At 47.3% G+C, this 12,500-nt stretch overlaps 2 protein-coding genes across 2 annotated transcripts; one reads left to right on the top strand and one right to left on the bottom strand.

The window, feature by feature from the left end:
- The first annotated feature begins 967 nt into the window (after positions 1-967).
- Positions 968-6,377, top strand: LOC123750305 (pneumococcal serine-rich repeat protein-like). Its single transcript, XM_069300489.1, has 3 exons — positions 968-1,115; positions 2,859-3,377; positions 3,424-6,377. The coding sequence occupies exons 1-3, from the start codon at positions 968-970 to the stop codon at positions 6,375-6,377; spliced, it is 3,621 nt and encodes a 1,206-aa protein (XP_069156590.1).
- A 2,848-nt stretch (positions 6,378-9,225) lies between these two features.
- LOC138350163 (uncharacterized) lies at positions 9,226-9,990 on the bottom strand. Its single transcript, XM_069300488.1, has one exon. The coding sequence runs from the start codon at positions 9,988-9,990 to the stop codon at positions 9,226-9,228; it is 765 nt and encodes a 254-aa protein (XP_069156589.1).
- Positions 9,991-12,500: the final 2,510 nt, after the last annotated feature.

The raw sequence follows: 12,500 nt of genomic DNA, 5'->3' as shown, positions 1-12,500 counted from the left end.
CAATATACAAATATACCGCTTCTCAGTGTATATATATAAACTGAGAGTTTACTTTAATCTTGGACTACTTTAAGGGTAACAACATATACATTCCGGCTGGTTATTAAGCTGGACCTAACGACCTTACTTACCTAACGACGAGCTGGCGTGGACACGGATAAACTTGTCAACTGCTTTTCTAAAAAAAATGATTCGATAATGGCTTACATCTTCTCACGGAGTTATGTTCCTCGTGGGAACAGGGCTGTTCCCATTAGAAATTCTCTGTTTACTTAAGAGATTTTCCTTCACTAAGCCATCAACCTCCCTCCTCTGGCAGATCATACACACCAACCAAGAAGAGACAAAGATCCGTTGGACATCTTCAAGAGAAAACTAGATAGTTTTCTTCAAGACGTGCAGGACAAACCGGGCAGTGGTGAATATGTTGGCCTGCGGGCCGCTCCAAGCAACAGACTGTTGGACCAAGCTCTCAGAAGCCAAGCCTGGCCTCGGGCCGGGCTTGGAGAGTAGAAGAACTCCCACAACCCCATCAAGCAGGTATCAAGCAGATAAGGCAGCCTCTTCCCCCTACCTCTCTTCTGAAAACGACTTGAAACGGTTCGTCAAGTCTCTCTCTCTCTCTCTCTCTCTCTCTCTCTCTCTCTCTCTCTCTCTCTCTCTCTCTCTCTCTCTCTCTCTCTCTCTCTCTCTCTCTCTCTCCCTCTCTCTCTCTCTCTCCCTCTCTTTCTCTCTCTCTCTCTCACTCTCGTCTCTCTCTCTCACACATATTCTTATCATCCGTTGCTTTGGATCTGTCTGAGGTGGGAGTCTCTTGCTTGATCTCACGTGTTATGATATCAATTTCCGCGCCTGCCTTTTGTTTCACTCCCATGTACTCGATTCTGGCCCTCTTGCATTTCTCTTTCTCCGCAATCTATCGCACTTGTGGTCCCTGTCGTTTTTCCTCCCGTGGCCTCGGGCTTATATGCTTACCTTCTTTGCACCTTTGGTTAAATCACAGAGGCATATTTCTGTGCCTTTCACTGTCGTCATTCTGGGGCAGAGAGATATGCGTCGGCTGGCTGTGGAGCAGGAGGATCTCTTAGGCTACTTTCCATTGACTTCTATGTCCAGTAAGTGTGTTGACAAATTCTCCCCCAGACCCTATAATTCCCCCCCTCTGAAAGTCAGCATTCCACGTACGTGTGTGTGTGTGTGTGTGTGTGTGTGTGTGTGTGTGTGTGTGTGTGTGTACGTGTGTGTATATCTGTTGTGCGTGTATGAGTACGTACGCGCGTCTATGCAAGCGTAAATAAATCGACGAAAGCGCCCGTGTGAGTTTGCGTGCAACAATCGCGCATTTCGCGTGTACCCCCCCCCCCCCTAAAGACCAACCGAGCGCGTTACGCCCGCCCTTACATCTCAAAACATACACCTACATACGCGAACGTGAATGAGCGATCGTTTCGCGCGCCCTGACCGTGTATATATATATATGTGTGTATACGTGCGCCTTGGCCAGCGCCTCCTCTGCGATGAAGTCAGAGGTCGTTACCCTCCTCCACATCGACTTTCCAAGTGTATGACCAATGTCTACTCCCCTCCCCCCCTCCCCCCCCCTCCGCATGCCTCTGACCCCGTTCATATACCCTTGTGCAGGGGAGGGCAGGAGATACTCGCATGAAGGCCGACGACATCGTTCCTCGCCCATAATAGCCGCGCTGAGAGCCGAGGCAGTAACTACGACGCCCTCTACATTTAGATCAGATACTTTCATCTGTGGGCGATGAAGGGGGGAATGGGGGGGAGGATGGGGGAGGGAGAGAGAGAGGGGGGGGGAATGGGTTCGTTGGATAGGTAAGGAGGGTATGGGGGGAGGGGGGGGGGTGCTGGGTGTTCTTTAGGTAGAGGGGGGTGCAGGGGGACGGGGGGGGGAGGAAGGGGGGTGGGGGTGTAAGAAGTAAGGCTTGTATGAAATGAGAGGGCAATAACCCCGCCACAAGACTGTGGGTAGTTAACTACACTGAATCGTCACGCTAACTACACTGAACCTTCCCATTAACTGCACTGAACCTTCACACTGAACTACCACACTGAACCATCACGCTAATCGGAGTAACAACGAACATCTAAACGATACTGACATGAAAACCCCCAAACACACGCACATCTCACAAGGATGTCAAATATGCGTAAATCCGCAAGTACACGAACGGAACACTAATGCACCAGTTCGTATACGCTTAAGACGCTCTGGGGAAACAAACAGATTACAGGGCTATGTATGTTCACCCAAAGGTGTATACGTGGCTTCCCGATGTGGGTATACTCAGAGTATACTTTGGTCCTGTGTTTAGTATACTTGTATGCGGTAAGCAATTGTGGTGACCTTAATAGCCTTCCAGAAGTGGATTGGAATAAAAAAATGCAGTACCCAACCCAAGCTGACGAACTGAACACTGAACGCTGCGATTCGTCTATAATTTAAGAAGATCTGGGAAATCGAGTCGTTCAACCACTTGGACTGGACGGTAGAGCGACGGTATCACTTCTTGCAGGTCTGCGTTCAATCCCCGACTATCCGAGTGGTTGTCCCACCTATCCTATCCTCCGTCCTATCTTAAAGCCTTATCCTCAAATCCTTACCAAGTGCTATATAGTCATAATGGCTTAGTGATGTCCCCTGATAATTACCTTGCCTTACCTCGAGGCCTAACCAATTGCTTGTTCAGTTTGTTCCAGCATGTTCATCACAGCGAGAACACCTTCCACGTGAGAAACTGTTCAGGTGTTCGATGAACAGATTCTCACGTGGTTCACGATTCTTCATCTTCTTTCGGTGTTCTTCACAACTTGGCGTGTTAACTGACGGGCAGACGTGACGAACAAGAGTATCAGCAGCTGCCGTAGCAGTAGCAGAAGTAGCAGTGACAGTAGCAGAAGTAGCAGTGGCAGTATCAGAAGTAGCAGTGGCAGTATCAGAAGTAGCAGTGACAGTAGCAGAAGTAGCAGTAGAAGGAGTAGCAGTGGCAGTAGCAGAACTAGCAGTAGCAGTAGCATAAGTAGCAGTGGCAGTAGCAGAAGTAGCAGTGGCAGTATCAGAAGTAGCAGTGGCAGTAGCAGAAGTAGCAGTGGCAGTAGCAGAAGTAGCAGCAGAAGTAGCAGAGGCAGTAGCAGAAGTAGCAGTGGCAGTAGCAGAAGTAGCAGTGGCAGTAGCAGAACTAGCAGTAGCAGTAGCATAAGTAGCAGTGGCAGTAGCAGTGGCAGTAGCAGAAGTAGCAGTAGAAGGAGTAGCAGTGGCAGTAGCAGAACTAGCAGTAGCAGTAGCATAAGTAGCAGTGGCAGTAGCAGTGGCAGTAGCAGAAGTAGCAGTAGCAGAAGTAGCAGTAGCAGAAGTAGCCGTGGCAGTAGCAAAAGTAGCAGTAGCAGTATCATAAGTAGCAGTGGCAGCAGTAGAAGTAGCAGCAGAAGTAGCAGAGGCAGTAGCAGAGGCAGTAGCAGAAGTAGCAGTAGCAGAAGTAGCAGTAGCAGAAGTAGCAGTGGAAGTAGCAGAAGTAGCAGTAGCAGAAGTAGCAGTAGCAGAAGTAGCAGTGGCAGTAGTAGAAGTAGCAGTGGCAGTAGCAGTGGCAGTAGCAGAAGTAGCAGTGGCAGTAGCAGAAGTAGCAGTAGCAGAAGTAGCAGTAGCAGAAATAGCAGTAGCAGAAGTAGCAGTGACAGTAGCAGAAGTAGCAGTGCCAGTAGCAGAAGTAGCAATGACATTAGCAGAAGTAGCAGTGTCAGTAGTAGAAGTAGTAGTGACAGTAGCAGAAGTAACGGTAGCAGTAGCAGAAGTAACGGTGGCAGTAGCAGAAGTAACGGTGGCAGTAGCAGAAGTAGCAGTAGCAGAAGTAACGGTGACAGTAGCAGAAGTAACGGTGGTAGTAGCAGAAGTAGCAGTGGCAGTAGCAGAAGTAACGGTGGCAGTAGCAGAAGTAGCAGTAGCAGAAGTAACAGTGGCAGTAGCAGAAGTAGCAGTGGCAGTAGCAGAAGTAGCAGTGGCAGTAGCAGAAGTAGCAGTGACAGTAGCAGAAGTAACGGTAGCAGTAGCAGACGTAGCGGTTGCAGTAGCAGAAGTAACGGTAGCAGTAGCAGACGTAACGGTGGCAGTAGCAGAAGTAACGGTAGCAGTAGCAGACGTAACGGTAGCAGTAGCAGACGTAACGGTGGCAGTAGCAGAAGTAACGGTAGCAGTAGCAGACGTAACGGTGGCAGTAGCAGACGTAACGGTGGCAGTAGCAGACGTAACGGTGGCAGTAGCAGAAGTAACGGTAGCAGTAGCAGACGTAACGGTGGCAGTAGCAGAAGTAACGGTGGCAGTAGCAGAAGTAACGGTAGCAGTAGCAGACGTAACGGTGGCAGTAGCAGACGTAACGGTGGCAGTAGCAGAAGTAACGGTGGCAGTAGCAGAAGTAACGGTAGCAGTAGCAGAAGTAACGGTAGCAGTAGCAGAAGTAACGGTAGCAGAAGTGGCAGTGGCAGTAGCAGAAGTAACGGTAGCAGTAGCAGAAGTAACGGTAGCAGTAGCAGAAGTAACGGTAGCAGAAGTGGCAGTGGCAGTAGCAGAAGTAACGGTAGCAGTAGCAGAAGTAACGGTAGCAGTAGCAGAAGTAACGGTAGCAGTAGCAGACGTAACGGTAGCAGTAGCAGACGTAACGGTGGCAGTAGCAGAAGTAACGGTAGAAGTAGCAGACGTAACGGTAGCAGAAGTAGTAGCAGTATCAGAAGTAACGGTGGCAGTAGCAGTGAGAGTAGCAGAAGTAACGGTGGCAGTAGCAGTGGCAGTAGCAGAAGAAACGGGGGCAGTAGCAGAAGTAGCAATGGCAGTAGCTGAAGTAACGGTAGCAGTAGCAGAAGTAGCAGTGGCAGTAGCAGAAGTAACGGGGGCAGTAGCAGAAGTAGCAGTGGCAGTAGCTGAAGTAACGGGGGCAGTAGCAAAAGTAGCAGTGGCAGTAGCTGAAGTAACGGGGGCAGTAGCAGAAGTAGCAGTGGCAGTAGCAGAAGTAGCAGTGGCAGTAGCTGAAGTAACGGTGGCAGTAGCAGAAGTAGCAGTGGCAGTAGCTGAAGTAACAGTGGCAGTAGCAGAAGTAGCAGTGGCAGTAGCTGAAGTAACGGTGGCAGTAGCAGAAGTAGCAGTGGCAGTAGCTGAAGTAACAGTGGCAGTAGCAGAAGTAGCAGTGGCAGTAGCAGAAGTAACGGGGGCAGTAGCAGAAGTAGCAGTGGCAGTAGCTGAAGTAACGGGAGCAGTAGCAGAAGTAGCAGTGGCAGTAGCAGAAGTAGCAGTGGCAGTAGCAGAAGTAACGGTAGCAGTAGCAGAAGTAGCAGTGGCAGTAGCAGAAGTAGCAGTGGCAGTAGCAGAAGTAACGGTAGCAGTAGCAGAAGTAGCAGTGGCAGTAGCAGAAGTAGCAGTGGCAGTAGCAGAAGTAACGGTAGCAGTAGCAGAAGTAGCAGTGGCAGTAGCAGAAGTAGCAGTGGCAGTAGCAGAAGTAACAGTGGCAGTAGCAGAAGTTGCAGTGGCAGTAGCAGAAGTAACGGTAGAAGTAGCAGTAGCAGTAGCAGTAGCAGAAGTAACGGTAGCAGTACCAGTGACAGTAGCAGAAGTAGCAGTGGCAGTAGCAGAAGTAACGGTGGCAGTAGCAGAAGTAGCAGTGGCAGTAGCTGAAGTAACAGTGGCAGTAGCAGAAGTAGCAGTGGCAGTAGCAGAAGTAACGGGGGCAGTAGCAGAAGTAGAAGTAACGGTAGCAGTAGCAGTGACAGTAGAAGAAGTAGCAGTGGCAGTAGCAGAAGTAACGGTGGCAGTAGCAGAAGTAGCAGTGGTAGTAGCAGAAGTAACGGTAGCAGTAGCAGAAGTAACGGTAGCAGTAGCAGTGACAGTAGCAGAAGTAGCAGTGGCAGTAGCAGAAGTAACGGTGGCAGTAGCAGAAGTAACGGTGGCAGTAACAGAAGTAACGGTAGCAGTAGCAGAAGTAGCAGTGGCAGTAGCAGAAGTAGCAGTGGCAGTAGCAGAAGTAACGGTAGCAGTAGCAGAAGTAACGGTAGCAGTAGCAGTGTCATTAGCAGAAGTAACGGTAGCAGTAGCAGTGACAGTAGCAGAAGTAGCAGTGGCAGTAGCAGAAGTAACGGTAGCAGTAGCAGAAGTAGCAGTGGCAGTAGCAGAAATAGCCGTGGCAGTAGCAAAAGTTGCAATAGAAGAAACAGCAGAAGAGGCAGTAACAGCAGCAGTAGCGACAGTAACAGTAGCAGCAGCAGCAGTAACAGCAGCAGCAGCAGCAGCAGCAGAAGGAGCAGGAGCAGAAGCAGCAGCAGCGGAAGCGGCAACAGAAGGAGCAATAACAGCAGCAGCAGTCGCCGCGCAGTAGCAGCAGCAGCAGCAGCACCGGTGCGGTCAACGACCTCCCGCTCTCCACACCTCCAGTCCCCCATAAAACCATTGCCCGAAGGCTCACTTTCTCACCTGTATGACGTAGATAAGCCTTTTCAATCATGGGGTTCTTACATGTGTCCTCCCAAGATGGCCGGGATCCTCTGCAATGGTGTTGGGTAGTATGGACTCCCGGAGGTCGTTGACCCTCCCCCCAACACTCTTGCTGAGTTGGGTTCAGGTAAACTAATTGTGTGTCGCTGGCTAAAGTGTGTCGTGGCAGTCTTCCTCTTGTCAACAGGGATTGTTATTTGTTGTGGTGTACCTCGTCTTCTCAGAGTTTACCGTAGTGGTTAGGGCTTTCACGAAAACGTTACGCTCGGTGCATGTCGTTAAATATGGCGCGAAAATTCGAACGAGGGCGCGGCGCAGGCGCAAACATATGCCCGTAGATTGGATTTTTGTTCGTCGCCGTCCTCATTCTCCTCCTCCTTTAAGCTGCTATGTCATATAAGGCAACTTTCACGATTGATTGACGATTGATAAGCTTGGCGTCTTGCGTTGGAATCACCCTTCAGCATTCTCCTACTGGCTAATTGGCCATATGTGCTACGGTGCAGCGGTTTAGAATACTGATATCCTTCGACCCCTTTCAATGGGAATTTTAGCATGATAATCGTTCAACAACAGATGTCGCTGCAATGTGACACACTAAGCCGTAGAGTGCAGCTCTCGACATTAGAATTGACATAGAACATCTGTTACTCCATGACGAGGGAAGCGTGGCTAATTTTGGACCATATGGCCGAGGCTATAATTAGGTTGCTTTGATAAGGAGAGAGAGAGAGAGAGAGAGGGGGGGGGGGGCGCCAAGATGAGTACGTAGGGTCTATGGAGTGCCAGAGGCGTGGAGAAGGAGTAGGTCAGTGTGCCGGCAGGGCAGTACCTACCTAAACTCAGACTCACCCCCGGTCAACGACCCCACTTTCACTCTCAGTCTCCACTACACAACACAGTCGCCATGAAGCAGACCTTACCTGGTGTCCAGCTTGGCTCCTGCTCCCTCCCTCCCTCTCTCCCACTCTCCATCTCTCTCTCTCTCTCTCTGCTACCCCATAAAAATCATGCTACTTCATGAAAACCATACCAACCCATGAGACCTATACTACCCCATGACAACCCATGACAACCCATGACAACCCATGATAACCATGACAACCCATAAAATCATACCCTTCCATATCAAACTCTTCAAGCCAACACTAATACTAAAATATTTCTGCATGAATATTTCTGCATATGTCCTATTGGTACTGTGCGTGACTACCAGTAAGACATTTGTATGTTTACAGTCATACAAGCAAATAGTATAATATTCTCCTGATGCAACGGTCTAGGCCTAATGTATAGGCCAATTCGTTCTAGTACAATAGTAATACCTTCATCCTAGAATACAACAATTGTCAGTGCCTCATATAAGTTTCACTTATGATACAAGTGACTCATATATCAGTGTCACATATATGATCAGTTCCTCATATGTGATACACAATATACATGTGTCATTACACATTGGCTCACTCCTTCCTTACCTTGACTGCCTCTTGCTTTGCTCCTCTCCTCTAGAGTCTGTTGGACTCCTGTTTCCAGAGTTCAAAGATAGGCCTCCTCTATAGTAGAAACTCAACTGTGTCAAAGACAACTTCTGGGTAAATTGACTTAAGTCGAAAACATAAGTTCCCCGATCGATGACAGGCGACCACAATCCCATCGCTTTGGTACAGCTGAAATATGTGGCCGAGTATGTTCTTGGTTCACACACACACACACACTTGCCACTAGACTAGTACCCGAGCTGAGAGGTATGAACTACGAGGAGAGACTACGGGAATTAAACCTCACTTCGCTGGAAGACAGAAGAGTTAGGGGGGGGGGACATGATCACCACATTCAAGATTCTCAAGGGAATTCATAGGGTAGATAAAGACAGGTTGTTTAACACAAGGGGCACACGCACTAGGGGACACAGGTGGAAACTGAGTGCCCAAATGAGCCACAGAGATATTAGAAAGAACTTTTTTAGTGTCAGAGTGGTTGACAAATGGAATGCATTAGGAAGTGATGTGGTGGAGGCTGACTCCATACACAGTATCAAGTGTAGATATGATAGAGCCCAATAGGCTCAGGAACCTGTACACCTGTTGATTGAGGGTTGAGAGTCGGGACCAAAGAGCCAGAGCTCAACCCCAGCAAACACAACTAGGTGAGTACACACACACACACACACACACACACACACACACACACACACACACACACACACACACACACACACACACACACACACACACACACACACGTTTATGGGGAAACGTTTACAATGAATACCAATAGAACAAGAGGCAGGACACGGATGGAAGCTTGAGACTCAGATGTGTCCATAGAGATGTTGGAAAGTTTTCTGTTAGCGTGAGGGGAAGTGAGTAAATGTAATGACTTAAAGGAGCATAACGTTGTAGAGGCTAACTCCATTCATAACTTTAAAAGCAGGTCTGATAGGGTAATAGGCCAGGAGTTACTGCATTAGACAACCAACGGCTAGAAAAGCGGGGACCAAGAGCTAGAGCTCGATGCTGCAGGCACAAATAAATGAGAACACACACACACATACATACACACGAACAACCTAACTCTTGACAACCTTATGAGCTTGTTTAATAACCTAAACAGACCAACAACCCCACCATAGTGACTGATAACCCATTAGGACTCAGGATATATCACTATCAAACAATTAATCCAGTTGAACGACCCTACAATCAACTCACCATCAACACAAACAACTCTCACATGCTAACGACCCCCCACACACGGTCGTGTCTACAAGTGGTAGAGGTAGACAGCTTCCGAGGTAGCGCAGACGAGCCCATGCACGCAAACTCAGGCAAACAACAGTTTGCTAGACCAAACACGGCCCTGGCTTGCATGTTGTAGTAATTCACAGTGTTTGGTGCTGAGGCTACAACACTGCCACAGTCTACAACTGCAGCTACAACACTGCCACAGTCTACAACTGCAGCTGCAACACTGCCACAGTAAACAACTGCAGCTACAACACTGCCACAATCAGCAACTGCAGCTACAACACTGCCACAATCAACAACTTCAGCTACAACACTGCCACAATCTACAACTGCAGCTACAACACTGCCACAGTCTACAACTGCAGCTACAACACTGCCACAGTCTACAACTGCAGCTACAACACTGCCACAGTCTACAACTGCAGCTACAACACTGCCACAATCTACAACTGCAGCTACAACACTGCCACAGTCTACAACTGCAGCTACAACACTGCCACAGTCTACAACTGCAGCTACAACACTGCCACAGTCTACAACTGCAGCTACAACACTGCCACAGTCTACAACTGCAGCTACAACACTGCCACAGTCTACAACTGCAGCTACAACACTGCCACAGTCTACAACTGCAGCTACAACACTGCCACAGTCTACAACTGCAGCTACAACACTGCCACAGTCTACAACTTCAGCTACAACACTGCCACAGTCTACAACTGCAGCTACAACACTTAAATAGTACATCACATGACAGAGCAAAACAATCAAGGTTATATGATTACCAATCATTAATATAACTCTCAAGAGAAGGAATTCTGCCTAAGGAGCCGTACCGTACCGAGTCGCCGGAGCCGCTTGCACAAGCGTCTCTCTATAACCTTTGTTGTTGTTGTCGATTTAAGAGCGACGATAATCTTTGTTTACGAGTCACATAATGATCGCTTAAACTCCGGGACCTGACCCTACCGGACACATTCGTTTTCTTTAAAAGGAAAATGAATGTGGTCAGAAGAGTTAGGTCAGTGAGTCTAGCACAAATTTCTCTCTATTTTACGACTGTTCTTCACATGGGAACTGAAAAATTAATCCTGCAAAGTTAATTTGACAATATTTTTTGGGACCAATGCGTTTCGCTGAAGCTCTGTTCAGCACCTTCGGAGGCGGTGGATATAGAGCGGCTGTGAGTACATTATGTACATCAAGAAGGTGTACATAATGCACACCAAGGTGATGTGAGGAGTTACACAATCGTGGCAGTAGGAGGGGTGGCGTAAGGTCCACGTAAGGTTGGTATAACGTAACCCAATTTTATGCACCCAATTTTTCGCTATATATGTTCTTTTGTTTTGGTCTTTGTTCACAAGTAAAGTTTCCTTGGAGAACGGTCAGCAAGCTGTTGTGGTATCCTTAGGCACCTTCCACGTTACAGAGACCTCAACACTCGCCCAGTATCAAGCAAAACTTTAGTTAATTTTAGAAATTACGAGATAAATTACGATTGTTTTCATATTCTATTTTTTGTATATCCATTGGCAAAAAATAGAAGCTTACAGGGCTATTTACAATGCCAGATTCAGGTCTTTCAAGAAGACAATCTGTACGGAGTTCCTGGTCCACGCACTGGTAGCAGACAACTCCAATGCCCAAAAAGCATGATATTGTAATGGAAGGGCCAGATTCATGAATCAGTTACGCAAGAACTTACGAACCTGTACATCTTTTCTCAATCTTTGGCGGCTTTGTTTCCAATTATTAAACAGTTAATGAGCTCCGAAGCACCAGGAGGCTGTTTATAACAATAACAACAGTTGATTGGGAAGGTTTAATGCTTGTAAACTGTTCAATAAATGTAACCAAAGGCGTCAAAGATTGAGGAAAGATGTACACGTTCATAAGTCAACCCGTCCTCGACTCATGTCCATTCCATCCAGCGGTCGACCCCACAGACGCATTTATATATTTTAACATGCTGTTCATTCAAAACGGGATTTTTCTCAGATATAAATTAATATTATAATATATCAGCATATTGTGCATATATAGGCATAGGTTATGTTAGGTGTTTAGGTTCCGTTGGCGATTATATGTATTTGTAGTACGTGGGTGAAGCATTTATAGCGTTGTGGTTCGAACAAAATTCGTCAGTGAAGCACTTGTTCCGGAAGTGTTCGAACGTCATCAGTTGTGAGTCGTGTGTAAACCGTTTTTCATTCATAAACAGCGGGTTTGGCGGGTGGATAGAATCACTTTTGGGTCTTTGTTTGGAGGACGGGCTGCATAAGTACTTGCGTAACTGCTTCGTGAATCTGGCCCCTGGGTCTTGGAAATAGTGAGCTTTCGTGTTCCGGGTCCGGGGTCGCATCCAGCTGGTGCGTAAAACACCCGTTTTCTTTGATAACAAGAATGTTGTCATCTGGTAAGCTTTTATATTTCAGTTTATACTACACATTGAAAGACATATTTCTTAAAATATATGACACCAGTTTGTTCATGATTTTGATATTAATTCCATTAATCTGGGTGAATTTTGCCTGTTTTACGAGAACTGTATTCGAGCTCTGTTCGACAATAATGAATAATACGTAGCGATTACGAAAGGAAGATTTATCAAGCCAATCATCTATATACACTACGATGTTCCCGAAATTTTCAGTGTAAAATAAAATCGGGCACGTGTTGTCCGTAGAGTTTTGTGCAAAGCACTCTGAATGTCTCCTCACTTACATTCTGAATGACGTTCTAACTTTTGCCAGTGTAGAGTACTCTGCTGTCGTTATTCTCCTTATGTGTTTTAGGAGATAGATTAGGTGTTACGTCCACTCCCAGGTCCCTTTCTCGAGTCGTCACAGGTAGGCTGTTTCCCTTCATTGTTCACTGACCCTTTGGTCTCCTGCCGCCTAGTCCCATTTCCATAACTTTATACTTGCTCATGTTGAACTCCAGTAGCCATTTCTCTTGACCATCTCTGCAGCTTGTTCAAATCCCAGTGGTGAAGTGGTAAGACACTCGCCTGGCGTTTCCCGAGCGTTTTGTCCTGAGTTCGTATCCTGGCCGGGGAGGATTTACTGGGCGCAAATCCTTAACTGTAGCCTCTGTTCACCCAGCAGTGAATGGGTACCTGGTTGTTAAACGCTTTGGCGGGTCGTATTCCAGGGAACATAGGATTAAGGACTTACTGGAGCATGAATAGTGGGTGCTCAACATTGCAAACATAATTATATGCCCTGAAAGCGGCCATAAATTATGCAATTAAG

Source organism: Procambarus clarkii, chromosome 44, assembly GCF_040958095.1.
Source record: "Procambarus clarkii isolate CNS0578487 chromosome 44, FALCON_Pclarkii_2.0, whole genome shotgun sequence".
In the NCBI taxonomy this organism is placed as follows: domain Eukaryota; kingdom Metazoa; phylum Arthropoda; class Malacostraca; order Decapoda; family Cambaridae; genus Procambarus; species Procambarus clarkii.
The sequence above is the reverse complement of the archived record's forward strand: the minus strand, read 5'-3'. Positions and strand labels throughout refer to the sequence as shown.

What these genes read in the sequence shown, in the direction of transcription:
- LOC123750305 (XM_069300489.1), top strand. Translation starts at nt 968, where the DNA reads ATGCTTACCTTCTTTGCACCTTTGGTTAAATCACAGAGGCATATTTCT. An exon ending in TCCATTGACTTCTATGTCCA is followed by an intron (nt 1,116 to 2,858) that starts GTAAGTGTGTTG and finishes ACTGACGGGCAG; the next exon opens with ACGTGACGAACAAGAGTATC. An exon ending in CAGAAGTAGCAGTAGCAGAA is followed by an intron (nt 3,378 to 3,423) that starts GTAGCCGTGGCA and finishes TATCATAAGTAG; the next exon opens with CAGTGGCAGCAGTAGAAGTA.
- LOC138350163 (XM_069300488.1), bottom strand. Translation starts at nt 9,990, where the DNA reads ATGTACTATTTAAGTGTTGTAGCTGCAGTTGTAGACTGTGGCAGTGTT.